This window comes from Amborella trichopoda, chromosome 8 (genome assembly GCF_054954075.1).
Source record: "Amborella trichopoda isolate Santa Cruz 75 chromosome 8, AtrichopodaSantaCruz75HAP2 v2.0, whole genome shotgun sequence".
Taxonomy (NCBI): Eukaryota; Viridiplantae; Streptophyta; class Magnoliopsida; order Amborellales; family Amborellaceae; genus Amborella; species Amborella trichopoda.
The window spans coordinates 15,014,667-15,032,944 of record NC_142343.1 but is presented as its reverse complement, the minus strand read 5'-3'; the positions used below and the strand labels follow the sequence as shown (position 1 = coordinate 15,032,944).

The 18,278-nt window shown below is 38.4% G+C and overlaps 1 protein-coding gene across 17 annotated transcripts in view; it reads left to right on the top strand.

The window, feature by feature from the left end:
- Positions 1-11,707: 11,707 nt before the first annotated feature.
- Positions 11,708-18,278, top strand: part of LOC18434142 (SAND family protein) — a 51,236-nt gene continuing 44,665 nt past the window's right edge. For 10 of the 17 annotated variants that reach the window (XR_016061307.1, XR_016061303.1, XR_016061304.1 and 7 more), the window contains exon 1: positions 11,708-12,564. Coding sequence is in view for 2 of the 17 variants with exons in the window: in XM_011625040.3 (XP_011623342.1) it covers positions 11,896-12,564 (669 nt within the window). In the remaining 15 variants the exon portion in view is untranslated. The remainder of the gene's footprint in view (positions 12,565-18,278) is intronic. The other 7 variants (XR_016061310.1, XR_016061308.1, XR_016061309.1 and 4 more) reach the window with 1 other exon arrangement.

Here is an 18,278-nt window from a genome sequence, read left to right as displayed (position 1 = left end):
CCCAAAGACCAAGTTCCCTGATCATGCCAGACTCGATACCCAAGCAAATTACTGTTCTTACCATCGAAAGATCAACCACCCCACAGAGGACTGCTACACGTTGAAAGACATTATCGAGGCTCTGATTCATAAGGGCTAGATAAAGCTTGAAGAGCTAAATAAGGCATTCGGGACGGCAGAGGCCTCCCACGCAATAACAGTCCAAGTGGAAGATGAAGCCCCTGATCTCCTTCGCGCCCTGTTTGTTATGATGCTTCAAGAAGGCCTCATCACACCAAAACCGGCAAGGCAGCATCGACGCCTCGCTCAGGGAACTGAGAACCGTACCATCCAATATGGGGCAATGACCTAAGCGAATGCTCCAGTTTTCATGATATAATCATGAAGGAAATACAGGGATGCCTAGAGTCTTACAACGTTCCAGAAAGTGATTCCCAAACCATTGCTCCACTAGTACGAGGAGACCTCCTGACACAAGTCCTGGGTGAAGATGACTCAGATCTTGCTGAACCCTCAACTTCTCAACCATGGATAGTCCATAATGGGTGGAGCAGACTCAAGTCCTTAAGGCGAGAAGCAGTTCGTCAAGCTAGGCCAATTCATAAACCTAGTGAGATGTATCATCCGCTGCCAATGAAAACCAGGAGAAGAGGAGCACCACGGGCTGCTCGCAGGAGAAACAATACTACTCAACCGCCAATTGAGCAGGAATTTCTCAGGCCCCTTCCCTCATTGCCGACCTTGCAGGACTTCATCCTCGGCACGATCTTCCTCACTTCCTTACCTCATCAAGAGGATGTACCGGAGCCATCTTCTACTCGGAGTACGTCCAATGAGGGTGACGACGTTAAAAGCACTGGCCAACGGTCTAAGTAGGGGAAAGACCTAAAAGACTCCTTGCAAATGTCCAATTCTGGTGATGACGTAACAAGCTGCCTAGATCGGTCTGATGAGGGAAACGACCGTAAAAGTCCCTCACTTACTAACTCTTCTCCTTCTTCTTCTTCTGCTTCTCATCGTTCCTCTTTTATGTCTCTTGCAGGTACAACCTTGAAATGTCCAGACTCCGAGGCCCTTGACAAAGAACTTGAAGAAACCAATATAAGTAGGATGCAACGAAGGAGGTTGAAAAAGACACTAGCTCAAGCAGCTGGATTCTTAACAGTTGCTGACTCCTTTGTGGCTTGAGCCAAAGCAGAGCCATCTTCTTCATGGAAGCATAAGAAGTCAAAATCAAAGAAATCCCAATGGCCGCCTGAGCGCGACTTTGAGCAAAGACTGAGAGAATCAAGGGGGTAGAGCTTCTATTCTCAGGAAGATTACCACATGGTACAAGTCTATGAAGTATCAGCCAGCGCGGGGCAAACACTGCAGACACCCATGCAAAGACCGTGTGATTCATACGAGGGCGTTTCTCATCCCACAATCACTGAATCTTAACTTCCTTGTAACCTTCAAATTAAACTCCCTCAGCTAGATACGACGTCCATATTCGAAGCCGATCCTTTTGTGCCTCAATTCAAGAAAGATGCAAAAATCATGACCTACAATGGAGCTCCATTAGAGGTGGAGATGTCAGGATCATGGGTCTCTGTACTTAAGGTTAATGAGAAGACCTCTGAGACAAATGATGAAGAGTTGCTAGAAGCCCCAGAAGAATGGGAAGAAGGCGGTCAAGCCACAACGGATGAGCTCGAGGAGATAAATCTAGGAGACGAAGCCGACCTCAGGCCCACTTTCATCTCAGCAAATATGTCACCAGAAGAGAAGGAGAACTTTACCGCCTTCTTGCGAGCAAATCGAGAAGTCTTTGCTTGGCATTACCATGAGATGCCTAGTTTAAACCCTCAAGTTGCAGTCCACTGTCTTGGCATCGATTCAACTGTCAAACCTGTCAAGCAGAAATCAAGAAGGTTTAGGCCTGACCTCAAAATGCAAATAGATGCCGAGGTGACCAGACTCAGGCAAGCATGCTTCATTCACGAAGTCAAGTACCCAAAATGGATGGCAAATATTGTCCCAATCAAGAAGAACGGCCAAATTAGGGTTTGCATTGACTTCCCCGACCTGAATACAGCCTGTCTCAAGGATTACTTCCCGTTGCCATTCACTGAGATGCTTATTGATTCTACGACTCACTGCCAAATCTTCTCTTTCATGGATGGATACTCTGGGTATAATCAGATACGGATGACACCGGAAGATGAGGAAGCCACTGCGTTCTTGACTCCAAAAGGGGTTTTCTGCTACACAACGATGCCTTTTGGATTGAAGAATGCTGGTGCCACATATCAAAGGGCGATGCTAACCATCTGCAAGGATATGATGCACAAGGAGGTCAAATGTTATGTAGACGACTTGGTGGTAAAATTCGAAGAGAAAGATGCTCATATGATAGACCTCCAAAAGGTGTTTGAGCGATTACGCCTTCATCAGCTTAAAATGAACCCACTGAAATGCGCTTTTGACGTGTGTTCATAAAAGTTCTTAGATTGTTAGACACCGAGGGCTGGAAGTTGAGCCAGTCAAGATCAAGGCATTCCAAGAAATGCCGTCGCCAACTACACTACGAGAGCTGCGCTCTCTTCAAGGGCAGTTGACCTATATCCTCAAGTTCATCTCAAACCTCTCAGGTCGTTGTAAACCCTTTACGCACCTGTTAAAGAAAGATACCCGATTCATCTAGGATGAAACATGTCAGGCAGCCCTCGATGACATTAAGCAATATTTGCTCAACCCTCCAGTGCTCTCTACACCAGTACTGGGAAGACCTCTCATCTTGTACATGATTGCTCTCGATGAATCACTTGGGGCATTATTGGCACAGAAAAATGACGAAGGAAAAAATACCGTGCTATACTATCTCAGCCGCAAAATGCAAGGGGCCAAAAAGAATTATCCCCCTATAGATAAGATGTGTTTGGCCCTGATCTTTGCAGTACAAAAACTCCGCCACTACTTTCTCGATCATGAAGTAAAACTTATATCGAAGGCAGATCCAGTAAAGTTCCTCATGACACGTCCATGCTTATCAAGACATCTTGTTAAGTGGGCATTATTGCTAATGGAATTCGACATCATATATATCCCGCAAAAGGCCATCAAGGGCCAAGATTTGGCTGATTTTCTCGCAGCACATCCAGATTCTATGACCAGCATTGCCGCCTCACGGAATCGACTGATGAAATCCTCGAAGGATTCTCCTGGGTTTTGTTTTGTTGCACTGAGTTCGCCCACGGAGATAGGTCATGGTGTCGACTCGTGGTAGTGAGAGACGAATAGGTTGAACATTTCGTCTGATGTGATATGTGGTCGAGCGGACATTATTCTCCCATGCCAGTTCAAGGTCTCACCAATCAATATTTGTTAAAAGATGGCCTTCAGTTGGTTAAGCCTGTCTTTCAAAGCTCAAACTGAGAAGAGGTAAGCGTTGATGTGAGTATCTGGATCGCTTTTGTAATTGAACTTGTTTCTAAATTCTGGGACAACAAGTCCCAAGGGAAGGTCTTCCATGCTTCCAAGGGAACATAGGCCTTTCAAGGGTAGAATTTCATGTATACCCATTCTTACAAGAATATCTTGCATTGCTTTTAAGGTGCATTCTTGTTGAGTATTTGGCATGGCAGTAGGCTCACTAGTTAATGGGTTCCCAAGCATAGACTGATAGATTGAAACTTGAGGTATATGTTGGCTTGCATGGGCCTGAGATTGATGAGCCACAGTCACCGGGGTGGTTTGATACATTGGTGCCTGAGGGATGTACTGGCCCCCCATAGGTGTCGCCACCAGTAGTGGAAATTGCATGGTTTGTTGGATAAGATGAACCAAAGGGACTGATTGAATAATCGGCTGACTCGGCTATGCTAAGGGTTGACCTATGCCACTAACTTTGTTTATGATCGACCCGTAAGCTGGGGCATGAACACTGTAACCTAGGTTAACTAGACTTTTGAGGGTAGCTTGAACTCTATCTCGTCTAAGGGTCTATTTGAGTCGACACATCTGCTTTGTACAGTGTTCAGGACATCATGAGCTGTACTATGGTGGCTCGAGGTTGGGTTAGATCCCCTAGACCTAGGTGAGTATTGGTTTTGAGATCGCTGCACCTCAGAGTTAGCTTGGTTTGAGTTATGGGACTTAGCTTTAGATGTTGCATGAGTTTCTTACCTCACAAGACTTCTACTTTGGTTGCTTAAAATCCCTGTAGGACGACGCCTGGTCGGACTCCCTGATTATTTCAAAGTTTTTCGGGCGGAGCCGGCTTTTTGGGCTACACAGATCTCAAAATTATGAGTGGATGCTTAGGACTCTACCTCTAATTGAAGACTTGACCGTTGGATGATGGATTGTCCTGAGGTCCGCCGATAACTCCAAGGGATTACAACATACTGGTCCCAAGGTTTGGGCAGGTTAGGCTTAGAGTTGGTCATGGAGCCGTCATAATTGTTGCCTTGAGTGACTGACATGGTAATTGCTTTTAGCTGGGTTCTAAAATCTAGACTTACGTAAGATCTAAACTCAATGACTTAGGGCAAACCTAGCCTGATACCAGGGGCAAAAACCTTAGCTAAGACCTAGACTAAGACTAGACTGGAACCTAGCCTTACTAGACTCAATAGATTTTGGTTAAGACCCTGAACTAGGGTAAGACTAGTCTAGCTCTAAAGGCAACTCTTAAGCTTAGACCTATGCTAGAACCTAGACTAAGATCTGGACTAGATGGTGCACGAGTCTCGGCTCGGACCAAGAGTGGGCTTAGGTTTAGAGGGATAAGCAACCCTAATGTTTTTTTTTTTTTTTTTTAATTTTTTTATCTTTTTAATTTTTATGAAACACATTTAATCTAGGCATGGTAAAAGCAGGGAAAATATGATTTCAGTCAAAATTAACAAACTAAATAAAATCAAAAGGGCAGAAATAGAAAATATCATTCTGAATTTTTTTATATATTTTAAAAATTATTCTTTAGGTAAAACATTGGTTAACAGGGAGCTAAAAGTCCCTGGAATGGTCCTGTGGGGTCCCAGAATTTCTCTGGGACACTTGCAGTTGGGCGACATGGGTGGTGTCGCCCTTACATGGGTGGGCGACACAGCTGGTGTTGCCCAAAAGATTATTTTGTTTTATTTTTTTTATATTTTTATTTTGTTAATCTTGATGAAATAAGACTACTTTAAACTTGGAAGAAGCAAAATATTTTTTTGTATTTTTTAAAATTTTATTTTGATCTGAATTTTTTTGTGCAGTCACAAAAGAGTCCCTAAAATAGATCCATAAAGTTTCAGAGGTTTTTGAGACCTTTGATTTTGGGCGACACTGAGAGCCGCCCAGAAAAAGCAGGGTTTCGGAGCACTGAACCCTGGATTATGGTCACAGCTGACTTTTGGGACCTTTTGTGAACTAAGAATAGTGAAAAAAAGTGAATAAAAATAGCCCCACGGTAAACTGTTTACGATGAAAATCTGATAGATCTTCCCATGAAGATCTCTCGAATTTTAACACCGTAAACTAATTAAAAAGATGTAAATAAAGTGGTAGAGAAAGTGGGACAAATCGAATTCAGATCTGAGGCCAGATTTTTTCGGAAACTAGCAGATCTATTATCAAATATGTGGCAGAGCCAGCATGATCCAAAGCATTAAAATACGATTTTAAGACAAGTTAACATATCAAAAATAAATAAAAGAAGCAAAACAGTAAAAAGAAGATGAAAGAGAGAGGAAGAAATAATACCAAATCGGGCTGGATGGCCTGGGATTCCTGAGCCTTCAAGGGCTTTTTGCTTCTCTGATTCGGATGTTGACCAGGAGATCTATCATGTAAAGGGTTAGATCTAGGGTTGTTGTACCCTAATTCTAGTTTTGATCGAAGGTTTTTGCGCCTTAGGTCCAGGTTTTCTCAGTCTTGGGGGTTAGGACTTCAAGAGGCTGGGGTTTCTATCTTCTCTAGGGTTTTCAATCAAGAGATTTTTCTAAAGTAGTTAGTCTTTCTCGGGGTATGGAGGAGAATTTCCTTAGTTTTTTAAGGTTTTTGTGATCTCTAGATGTTGAATGTGAATTTTGAGATTTTCTCTAATTTTTTGGGATTTTTGGAGATTTTTTCTAAATTTTTAGAAATGTTCTAAGGGTTTTCCTATTTTTGATATTTTTAGGTAATTTTCCTAATTTTAGGAATTTTTAAGGTTTTTTTGGTCTCTTTTTCTCTCTCTTTTGGGTTAGGGAGAGGGTGTATTTATAAGATTCAATTGGTGATTTTTCCTAAATGTTTTGAAGTTTTTTTTTGGAATGTTTTGGATTTATCTTGAAGTTTTAGCCTTATCTAATTAAAGAAAACATATTTACTATATCATCAGATTCATTGATTGCATCATCAGCCCGCGTCTGGGCATGTCGGGCCCGGTACAGCCCTACTCGCGACCGGACATTAGGGTCTCACAGGGACTAAATTGTCATTTATTATATCTTTTTATTCGTACGTCTGATTCAGGCTATTCTTGGACTGTTGGAAAGCTCTTGGGCTCTACTTCAAATTGGGATATGACTTAGGTAGTTTTGGGGTAATTAAATTGGGTCTACTAGGATAATGTGATCCTAAGGGTTTAGAAAACTATAGAATTTGCCAGATTTAAAATGTGGTGTCTACACATGTGCAAATCATGGAACAACTTCTTTGTTCTCTTTACTTTGCTCGAATTCAATCCATTGAACCTCATTCACAATATGAGCCAAACACCATCATCTCAACAACAGATCTCTTATGTCGAGTATTTCAGACATCTTAAGCCATACTAAAGTTTGAAAAATACAAGTATGGTGGGTGCAATTGGATGTAGCCATAGCCTGGTGTGCTTTTGGACATTATCTAACCAAGGCAAATACATTATATGTAATCTTATAACCCAATATCATATTGTTCACCCAAAGCTATTTGCTAAACCAGATAGAGTGGGATTTTATTTCGACCCATACAACGAAATATTTAAATTACTTGTTTTTTCTTCAACGCCGCAGCTTAATTATTAAATGTATCTTCAACGTCACACCTTAATGAGTATTGGATGTTTAGCTCTTCAACTGTACATTGGAAATCGGTAGAGGGACTTCAAGTGCATAAAAGGCGCATGTTATGATCTCTCCAAAGCGCCCAGACCCCAATTGGAGTAGGATATCATTGATTTGCCTTTAAATGTTAAAGATAAAGATGAAATTGACAACTTTTACCATTTCATAGTTTCAGAAGGGAAGGTCTGGTTGGCTTATGAATCAAGAACAAGAGAAGGAAGAGGGGAAAAGCTTAGAATATGGGAATTGAGCCCTCACAAAGATTGGAAGGAGGTGACTCCATTAATTATTACTGATAAGGCGGCAGTGTCACATCTAAAACTTGATCTTTATGATAGTTTTGTCCTCCTTGCTGCAGGCAGCAATCGTCTTCCATTCGAATTCACTTTGTACAAGTTGAGGACCCGGAACAAGATGGGGAAGAAATATAAATTTCTTAGGAAATATCCAGACTTCGGTTTTGAAGGATATGTTGATATCCTTCCATTCTCCTCAACACTCTATGTTCCTCATTTTCTGACTAACTAGGTCAATCATCGGAGGATATTTTTCTAGTTCTTGGTAATATTTTAAACTTTCTTCCTTGCCATATTCATACATGTTTAAGTTTTATCATGTAGTTAATATGTTGGTCTGGTCTTATATAAGCCTATTTGGTTTGTTGACATTCTCCTACTCAAATTTGTATATTAACTAATGTTGAGCTTTTTAGCTTTTATATTATATATCAGAGGTATTATGTTAGGAGGTGCGAATTAGTTTAAAACAGAATGTTGGAGGGATGCTCTAGAATCTAGATGTTTTAAAATTTTTTATGCTAAGACAGAATATACATAATTTAGTTTAGTAATAATAAGAGTAAAAACGGAAAAGTAGTTAAGCTTGATGGTCATGCTTGCATCGAGAGTTTTATATGATCGCTGCATACCATTGAGACCGAAGGGGAAGCTCTACCAGACAGCTGTAAGACTAGTCATGCTTTATGAGAGAGAATATTGGGTAGTCAAGAAACGACATATCCTTAGGATGAGCATAGCTTAGAGGAGGATGTTGAAATGGATGAGTGGTAAGACAAGAAAAGATAGAATTCTAAATAAATACATACAAAAAACTTATGTGTAGCTTCGATAGGCAATAAGATGAGAAAAAATGCCATTAGATAGACTGAATCCAATAAAGTAGTGGTTAGGACGTGGGATTTAATTCAAGTAGAAGGTTCTAAAAGGGGGGAAGCCTAAAAAGGACATAGATAGAAATAGTAAGAAAATATGTGCTGACTTTTTCTTATTAAGAGTATGACACTTGATAGAGAAGAATAGAGGAACATGATTCATGTAGCCGATTCCAAATAACTAGGATTAGTCTTGGATGATGAAGAAGATATAGTATTATTTCATAAATTCTAGTTTCGAGTCATTTTCCTTTCAAACAAAATTTCATTTCAAAATTTGAAGTTTCGAACCAAAACCTAGGCCTAAAAAAAATACAGAGGTTCGGAACTTGGGCGTTTCTAAACTAGGGTGTTTTGGAGAAAAAAAAATTAAAAAATGAGACATGCCCATAAAATGTAAAAATGCGTGGGATATTTTTCTATAAAAAATTTATATAGGATTATAGACACCTAGTTTGAAATTGGTTAATTTCTTTAATTTCTAAAAACCCCTTAAAACTTGTAACCCAGAACTACGGGACCACAATAGCCTAGTTCATCTGTTCATAATCCCTAGAGAAACCACCAAATCTAGGTAAAATTCTTCTAAATCCAATCAAATCTACCAAATCTACGAAAATTAACTAAAATTTGTGCGAAGATATTCTGATTTATTCAAAGTTATCTAAGAAAGCGGTGAAACCTTAAAAAACCAATCTCGGAACCCCTAAACACCTCATGATTGAATCAAACCACTACCAAAGGGATCTGCAGGGGGTCCGACAACACCCCAAAAGTTGGTCTAGATCTATTCTAGCTATACAATCCGCGTTGCTGACCAGGAATGAGCCAAGATTTTATGGGAAACTCAATACAATCTAAATAAACACTTTTTTCTTAGCCCGAACTCTAATTCTGTATGGATAGAAAGTGTTTTCAAGAGACTTTTCTAGAATTTTGTACCCAACGGAAGTCTGATTTATCTGACTAGTCAAACCTTGTCATCAAGCCTGATGTTAGATCTAGAAGTCCTAATCCAATTGAATTAGTGCCCAAATTTAAACTCAAATAAGCCCTTCACTAGCCTCTCATAATTCATGACCTAAAATCCATAGAAAATCATAAAAAAGCCCAAAAATCCCTTAGAAATTAAATAATTAAAATCCTGAAAAATCATAAAAAATTAGAGAAAATCCGCTAGGCTAAAGAAATCCTAGAAGCCCTAGAGCATGAGAAACCCTATAGCTAGAATCCTATAAAATCCTAGGTTATCGAACCTTAAGCTAATTCTCTACAACCCTAATGCCATACAACATTCAAAAACCTAATTCATAAGCCTATAACACCCTAAGCAACCAAACCCTAGGTACATATTCTTCAAGAAAAGAGAAAGCAAAGTAGTGAATCAACCACAGTATGATATGGGTCCGCACTCTGGGTCTTCGGGTGTTCAGGCCAACCAACCTTGTCTTTTGAGGTTAGGATAGGTCTCTAAACTGTAATTTGACCAATACCCACAATCTTTATTGATTATAAATTTTAACCATTTAAAGTATAGACCCAGGGAAGTTTTCATTTGAGATATGTTCAGATTTGGCGGTAAACAATGCTCTCAACCTAATGCTATTGGAGTAGGGAGCACCTAAAAAATCCATGAGAGAAGGTTGCGTGGTTGTTGGAAAACTATTTGTTTGATAGCTCAAGAGATATGGATATGAAAAGAAAAAAAAAAAAAAAAAAAAAAATTCAGGTCTTCGAAATAATCATCTTCTAACGCATTCACTGGACTATCTATTTTCAAGATTTTTCATTGTTTATAAATCTTCTCAATCTGCATCATTTTTGGAGTTCTAAATTTCATAGTTATGGGTAAAAGCAAATTTTTAGACCATCATAATTATTTCCAACAAAATATCTTTAAAGTGCGCCTACAAACCGCACCATTTTTTTTGTATAAGAATTATTTATGCTGATTTTCCTTTTCATAAAACATTACTTTTGGGAAACGTGAAGTCAATTTCTCTCGAGGGGCATGATGGTAAATTTCTCTTACATGTGTCGGTCATGGAAAATTTCTCTTACATGTTTCATGTATTTAAGGGCATAGAGCATATTGTAAATTACTCTCTTGGATACTTACAATATTATCCCTAGATATAAAATTTGGGATCGTATACAATGCGACTATTTATTTATGATACAATGTGGTCACAATTACATACAACCATCCAATGTGAATTTGATAGCTTGGATGTGTCACAAAGATTGAGAAAATTTCTTTTGAAGTTTGAACTTGGTCAATGGAATAATTGTAGCCACCCAATTTCACATTCAATAGTCAAAATTAATGTCTCACTTTGTACCAAAGGTAAATTGTCTCATTGTATACTTTCTCAAAAAAAAATTGAATAAAAATTAAAGAATATCAGCTAGTAGAAAATTTGAATTTTTAACTGCCTAACCATCCAAAATTTGGATCACCTAGGACATTGTTTTTCTTTCCTTAGTAGAAATTTTTCATTTCTTGAGTTTGCCATTGGGGATGTGGTAGCCACTTTTATTATTCATTCATTCATTCATATATCTACTCTCGAGGGAGTGTACTATCCATTCACTCCCTCGGGTAAAATACATGTTACGGATACTTTTTATATCTAAAATTTTGGGGATATAATCTTTATAACTCATAGAATAATCCTAGTAAAAGAAACATCCAAAATAACTCTTTATATACTAGAAAAAAAGTGCTTCAAGATTGAATAGAGACCGTCCAATTTTTGAAAGAATAGATCTAGGTGTCACAAAATTTTAAATTTTAAATTTTTATTTTAAAAATTATCATCTAGTAATTATTGTATGATTCCCAAAATTGCAGCTTTAAAAATCATCCTAGCTAGATGTATTAGTTGAGGAAGTAAACACACATTATGATCCCACGAGAGCACAATATACATATAAAAAATGGTTTCGCATTACTACGGCCTAGAAGTGTAAAACATCCATTTTAAAGTTGGACGCAAGTAGGTGTTGTATCAAAAAACAATGGAAACTAACAGTCCAAATGTTTTTTTACTATAATTATTATTTTTAGTTTTAAAAATGAGTAATTATCTTATATGACCTTCTTCTACCCATGTATATATAGGATCTTAAATGATTATCATTAAAGTTGGTACGGATCAGTGAAAAATTAAAAAAGTTATCTCATGAGAACTTGGCTTTTTATAGATTGGTGTCAAATTTAATGATGCTCTTTTGAGGTTCTACGCAAATGAGTGAGAGAAGATCTTATAGGATCATTTTTCCTTAAAAAAAATTATTATTATTTCTTATTATTCATGATCTCCACGTAAGAGATTCCGTGTCTTTAAAAAATAAATCCAAAAATCCATCTCAAAAATAGATTTTTAATAGGCCGGCATTTCTACATGTGCAGGCCTGGCCGCATGAAAATGAGAGCAGTAATTAATAAGTTGCTGTTATCAAGGCCAAGGCCGAGGCTGAGTTGTCCAACAACCGGTCAATCAGCCATGCCCCCAAACCCTCCGCCACCCGCCATCTATACCCTACCTTAGAGAGAAAAACTGATACTTACTGACTGGCAGGTGCGTCTCTCTCTCTCTCTCATCAGTTCCACGCTATTCTTCCAATCCTTGCCCTAATCCTCTATCTCCTCTGAGATTCATGGCTTCCAATTTAACAGAGGAGCCCGCCGTTGAAGCAGAAGTTCCACCTGCAAGCGGTAGAGAACAGACTCCAAAAACGTCTGTTGTGGAGCAAACCCATGGGGGAAGTTCTGAGGCCATGGAGGCTGAGGCGGCTAATGGTTTGAAGCCCTTCACTTTGGAGAAGATTGACACTTCAAATGTTGAGAATGTCACGGTAGAAGATGGTCTGAAAGCCCGGGGATCAGTGGGAGATGAAATCCATGCTGAAGATGCGGAGATTGAAGGAATTCGGGGCAAAAATGGATCTCCCAGTGAATGCAGGGAGCCTTGTTCTGAACCCCTGAATTCGGAGGAATTCCATGATACAAATCAAGAGATTATATCAGCTGAAGATCATCTTAAAACCCTAAGTTTTGCAGAGAACCAAGTTCCTGATAACAAGTTGGACGCAATTTCTATTGAGAATGAGCCTGAAAATGTGCGTGAATTGGAACCTGATATTGATGCTATGGCTTCAGTTGCAAGCCCTAGCAGCAACGGCTATGCAGGTAGTAGCAGCACAAAGAGTGATGGGAGCTTCAGTGGAATTGAAGAGATTGATCGTGGTGGGACTGAACCAGATAATGGTGTTGATGAATTCTCAGAGAGTGCTTCATGGGTTGCTGGAAAGAGACATCTAAATGAGGTCGGGCTTGTTCTTTTTTTTCATTGAATACATCATTCCCAATCTTTTAAGTTTTAACATGCAGCAAAGACAGTTATTTTTTTTGGTTTGGGTTTTTTTTCAAGGTGAAATTGATTTATTTCAGGAGAAAGTCCAATTTGAGTTTCTATAGTTTAATTCAAGTTGTTTTTGTATACTGAATTTGTTGTTTGTTTGTTTATGTTTTATGAAATGGGCCACGTGCTTTCTAAATACTACATATTATTACTGGATGCTATCATATAATGAGTTGGTTGTTAAAATGATTATTGTGATATCAAACATTGTACGGCATATCACAAACTATTGTAGTGACATGTGATATTCCTCAGTCACATTCAATAAGTCAGAGGAGGCCGTAGACCGGGGGGGGGGGGGGGGGGGGGGGGGGGGGGGGGGGGGGGGGGGAAGACTGGGCCACTAGGTGCTAAGGCGGCAGCCCAGACCCAAAAAAGCCAATTTTTGTTTTTATAAAAAATTTGGATCCCCCACACCTTGCCCAATTTTATTTTATATAAAATTGTCTGTTTAATAAGTAAGTTTTGTATTCATTGACTTCTTATACAAATAGGAAGTGACATTGGCCCTTTAATGTATTGGCTTCTTATTAAGCCAAAAAATAAATCTAGATAAAACATACACATCAAAATTGCAATGATGTAACACAAAATCGAAAAAGAATATCACACATGCAATTATTTAATAAGCATTAAGCAAATATTAAACTAACTAATAAAATAATTATGCTTTATGAATCATACATCGAGAAAACACATTGCACATACAATATTTAATAAGCAATTAAGAATTAAGAAATTATTAAACTAACTAATAAAATAATAATCCAAATAGACAATAAAATATCAGATATATATCACAAAATAAAAAATAAAAAATATACATAGCAAAAAATAACATCATTAGACAATAGACATAAGGGAAAAAAATACAAAACCTGATGAAAACTATTGAAATATACCAACCTTCTTGTAGTGGACTCAATTTCGGGCCAAACCGAAATGTTTGGGATCCCAAATCTCCTCTTTTACAACTCCTATAAGCCTAAAAAAGATTGGGGTTGAATATCCTTTAATATCATGACCATTTGAGGATTTCGAAAAAAATTTCGATCTCTCGAAAAATCTTCCAATCTAGTTTTTTTCAAGTTGTTTTTCATTCTAAAGTCAACTAAAATTGTTTTTGGGGGCAAGAATGACCCCCCAAACCCTTATCCCACTTAAGGGGGTAAAATGACTTTGTTTGGTCCTCCCTGAAATTTTTTTCCGCCATACTTCTTCAGACCGCCTAGGCGGGTGCCTTTTACTGCCTTTTTAACCGCTTAGGCGGGCGCTTAGTTCTGGCCCTCCTAGGCGTTTTTTCAAAAAAGCCACCTAGGCAGTCGGGCGGCCGACTTTTTGAACATTGGTCACATTATCTCAGTTGCTAGTGGAAAGAAATACTTTGCCAAAAAATAGCAAGTTCTGCACACAAATGCACATTTTACAGTTTTTAAGAGACCCATTTAAGAGGATAGATCAATTCTCATGTGCTCTGATCACTAAAGGAGTGGGAGAGCTGATTGAGTCCTAAACAGTCTCTAGAGAAGTACCTAGGCTACTCGTGAGGACTCCAAAACAATCCACTTGCCGCTCATCTCCTCTTTATGAAAAATGCCTATTAGTAAAATAAAATCCCTTGGGCTACTTCTGTGGTCTTTGTTTATCTTTTTTTAATATACTTTTTTGTTGGCAATAGAACTAAAGAAAGCCATAAAAGGATGCTGGGCCTCCCTCTTCAATAGTCGACCTAATAAAATGAGGTGGAGACTCCCTCTTCAGTAAGCACCCTATATTCAGTCTTTAACTTAGCCCCTTGGACTAGATGTTGTTGAGAAGTCCCTTTTGGATATCCAAATAGGCAGTTCCTTGAGGTCCTTGAGGCTTTCAAGTAAACATCAAATAGAACTCAAGGTGCTTTTATGGACCTAATCCTGTTGTACCTGCGTTGCAGTGAAATTCTTCCCATCCTCAATGTGCTAAATGTTAAATTGCAAGAGTTCATGCTTGTTGTTTCACTTTGTTGAATTGCCCAACCAAAAATAATGGAGAAACTTTATGCAATCTATAAGATGAAATACCTAACATTGGCCTTTGCCACTCCTCATTTTGATTCACCTCTTAATTGTTGCACCCAAACTTATCCCCCTCTCTCTCCGCTCTTCCTTTTTTTCCCATGCCAATGGGAGCTTTTCATCAGCAGTCCAAAGGAGACCATTTCAAATTGTGAAACATCATCTTTTTAGCCTTTTCTCAATTAATTGGGTCCGGCTACATGAATCTTGGTTCTCCATTCTGCTTTATTAAAGGCCATATCCTCAGTGAGGCCTTAAGTCCACATATCTATTTAGACTCTTTTCTAACCACGCCCTTTTGGCCCTACCCCTTACCTTTTTTGTCATTCCACTTGAACTAATTCGCACCTCTTAACAGGTCTTGTACTTGGTCTGCGCCACACATGGCCAGCCCACCTAAGTCTACTCTCTCTCATTGTATCGCCTGTTGGCGTGATACCTAAATTCTCTTAAATAGATTCATTGCGAATTCTATCCCTTTTTGTCTTGCTACTCATCCATCTCAACATCCTCATCTCCTCTACACCTGTTCTATGGGTATATTGTTTTTTGTCCGCCCAACATGCCGCCCCATAGAGCAAAACTAGTCTCACTATTGTCTTATAGAACTTGCCCTTCAGCCTCATTGGTATGCGGCGATCTCATAAAATTCCAATTGCACATCTCCACTTCATCCACGCAGCTCTAATTTTGTGTGCAGCATCTTCCTTGATCTCTAAATTTTCCTAAATTATCGACTCAAGATATCGAAAGTGCGGTCTTTTTTGTACTTCCTGACTATCAAGCTTAACTAATTCCTTGTCTCTACTCCTATTATTACTAAATTTGCACTTCATATACTTATATCTTAGTCTGACTAATTTTAAAAATTTTGGATTCAAGAACATCCCTTCAAAGTTCTAACTTTGTGTTGACGTCGTTTCGGGTCTCATCAATCAAAACTATGTCATCTGTGAACAACATGCACCACGGTACCTCATCCTGTAGGTGCTTAGTTAAGTCGTCCATAACTAAGACAAAGAGGTACGGGCTCAATGCTGACCCTTGATGTAGACCTATTGTCACTGAGAACTCACTTGTCTCTCCATTAGTTAGTCGTATACTAGTTATCGCTCCATCTTACATATCTCTCACCAAGTCGATGTGGTGTCTAGAGGCACCTTTCTTTTCCATCACTTGTCAAATCAAATCTCGAGGTACTTTATCATAAGCTTTCTCTAGATCAATAAAGACCATGTGGAGGTCTTTTCCCTTCGCCCTAAACTTCTCAATCAGTTGTCTAAGTAGGAAAATAGCTTTAGTTGTTGACTCGTTGTTGACGTTCCTGACATAATACCAAATTGGTTTTCAGATACATTTGTTTCATGCCTTAGTTGTTGTTCAATGACTCTCTCCCAAAGCTTCACAGTATGGTTAATAAGCTTGATCTCTTTGTTTCATGCCTTAGTCTCGCATTTTCATTGTTCTTAACACTTTGTTGAATAACTTTGTCAGCCAGTCAATGCCAATTTCCCCCATGCACTTTCAAACATCTATCGGGATACCATCTGGTCCTAACGCATTTTCTGTCTTCATCCTTTTCAAAGCTTCTTTCACTTCCGACATCCTAATCGTACAAAAGTATCTATGACCTGTGCTGTCACTTGTACCAACAGTCCTTCTACCACCATGTTACCATTTTGTTCGCCATTCAATAATTTTTCAAAATAGACTCTCTACCTTTCGTTGATCTCTTCATCCTTCATCGAGACCCTTTGATCCTCACTCTTAATGCATTTACTATGATTTACATCCTTACACTTTTTCTCTCTTATTTTTGCTAATTTGAAGATATCTTTTTCGCCTTCTCTTGTTCTCAGTTTATTGTAGAGATTATCATATGCCTTAAGTTTAGCTTCACTTACTATTTGTTTAGCTTTTTTTTAGCATTGTTATATTCTTCTAAGTTTTGATTGTTTCTATTACACTGCTAAGTTTATAAAATGATAGTTTTTCGCTAATGGCCTTCTGAATCATTCCACCACCAAGTTTCCTTATCGAAGTTTCTTTTCTTTTAGATTCTCTTAAAACTTATTTTGCCACTTTCTTGATACATTCAGCCATCTCATTTCATATTACATTGATATCATGTTCAGAGTTCCATTTTCCTTCTTCAACTAATTTATCCCTAAATAAGTCTATCTGCTCATTTTTTAAATTCCACCACCTAGTTCTTGGATGCCCATTACTTTCACCCCTTCTCCTTCATGTCTTTATGCAGACGTTCATGACCACGAGCCTATGTTGGGTTGTCAAACTCTCTCTTGGGATAACCTTGTAGTCTTTACATGATGGTCGATCTATCTTATTAACTAGAAAGAGGTCTATCTCGCTTTTGTGTGTTCCACTTTTATAGGTTATTTAATGTCCGTCTCACTTTTTAAAGTAAGTTTTTGCTGTTGCTAGGTCGTAGGATATAGCAAAATCTAGAATAGTCTCACCCATCTCATTGCTAGGTTGTAGACCATTTCAAATTGTGAAACTCAAGAAGTAAATGTGAATGCCTGAGGAAGTATGTTCCTGCTCCTCATGAGCTGGGTCTTTCCTTTTGCAAGGTCCATGTTGCCTCACATGTCCATATTATGACTACTCGAAATACTTCTTGGGTATACACAATCCTAGGTTTAAGTTGAAGTTAACAGAAAAAACCTTACCCAGATTGACAAAGTTATATTAATTTAAAAGAAATGTTTGCAAACTTTTCTAGATTCAACAACAGTTTCTTGACTGAAAGAACTTGGGATGACTAGACTGTATTTTGACCCAATACTAGAGGTAAGTCTAATGGGTTCTACACTTTATAAATTGGTATGGAATTTTTTACATAAAGAAACTATGAGTTATATGGAAATGAATTAATAAATGCATTATTTTTAGGGAAGCTTGTTGTGGGTGTGCTTGCCCCATTTTCTGCAACATCACAAGCTCTAAGTTTTGTTTGCCTGTATTATGGCCTATGTGCATATATTTGTGCTGTTCTGTTAGTGGCATGAATACTATTCATAAAAGTTTATTGGAATCATATTTTTGGTTGTTTCACAATCCCAACTATAGAATCGTATTCTGTTTTCTTCATAAGAATGAAGAAAAATGATAAAAGAGTGGATATTTCTGATCATCAGAAAGCAGTGGATGGTAAGTAATGCATTTCCTAGGACACAACTTATTCAATAATTCCTTCTTTTTTTGTATTCAATAATTATTAGCTAAACATCTGAAACTAGTGTAATGTCTATTTGCTGAGATTGTCCACTGACCTGCTGTGGGTGTAACGTTATGAACCCCTAGAAACAGGTTTTGATTCTCTTGTCAAAGCTGCGCTTTTACTTTTTATGGTCCGTATAATAGTCCAACTCCTACAGAGTTGGGAAGAAGAGGTATTCTGTTCTTTTCTTTCTGGAAACAGCCTACAAACTTCCTTGTGGATGTTTTTGGGATCATTAGTAAAACTGGTACACCTGGCGTGCCTCTCTTGCTTCTAAATATTTGTTCAAGCTGATCGAGAGGAAACTTGACCCAGATATTG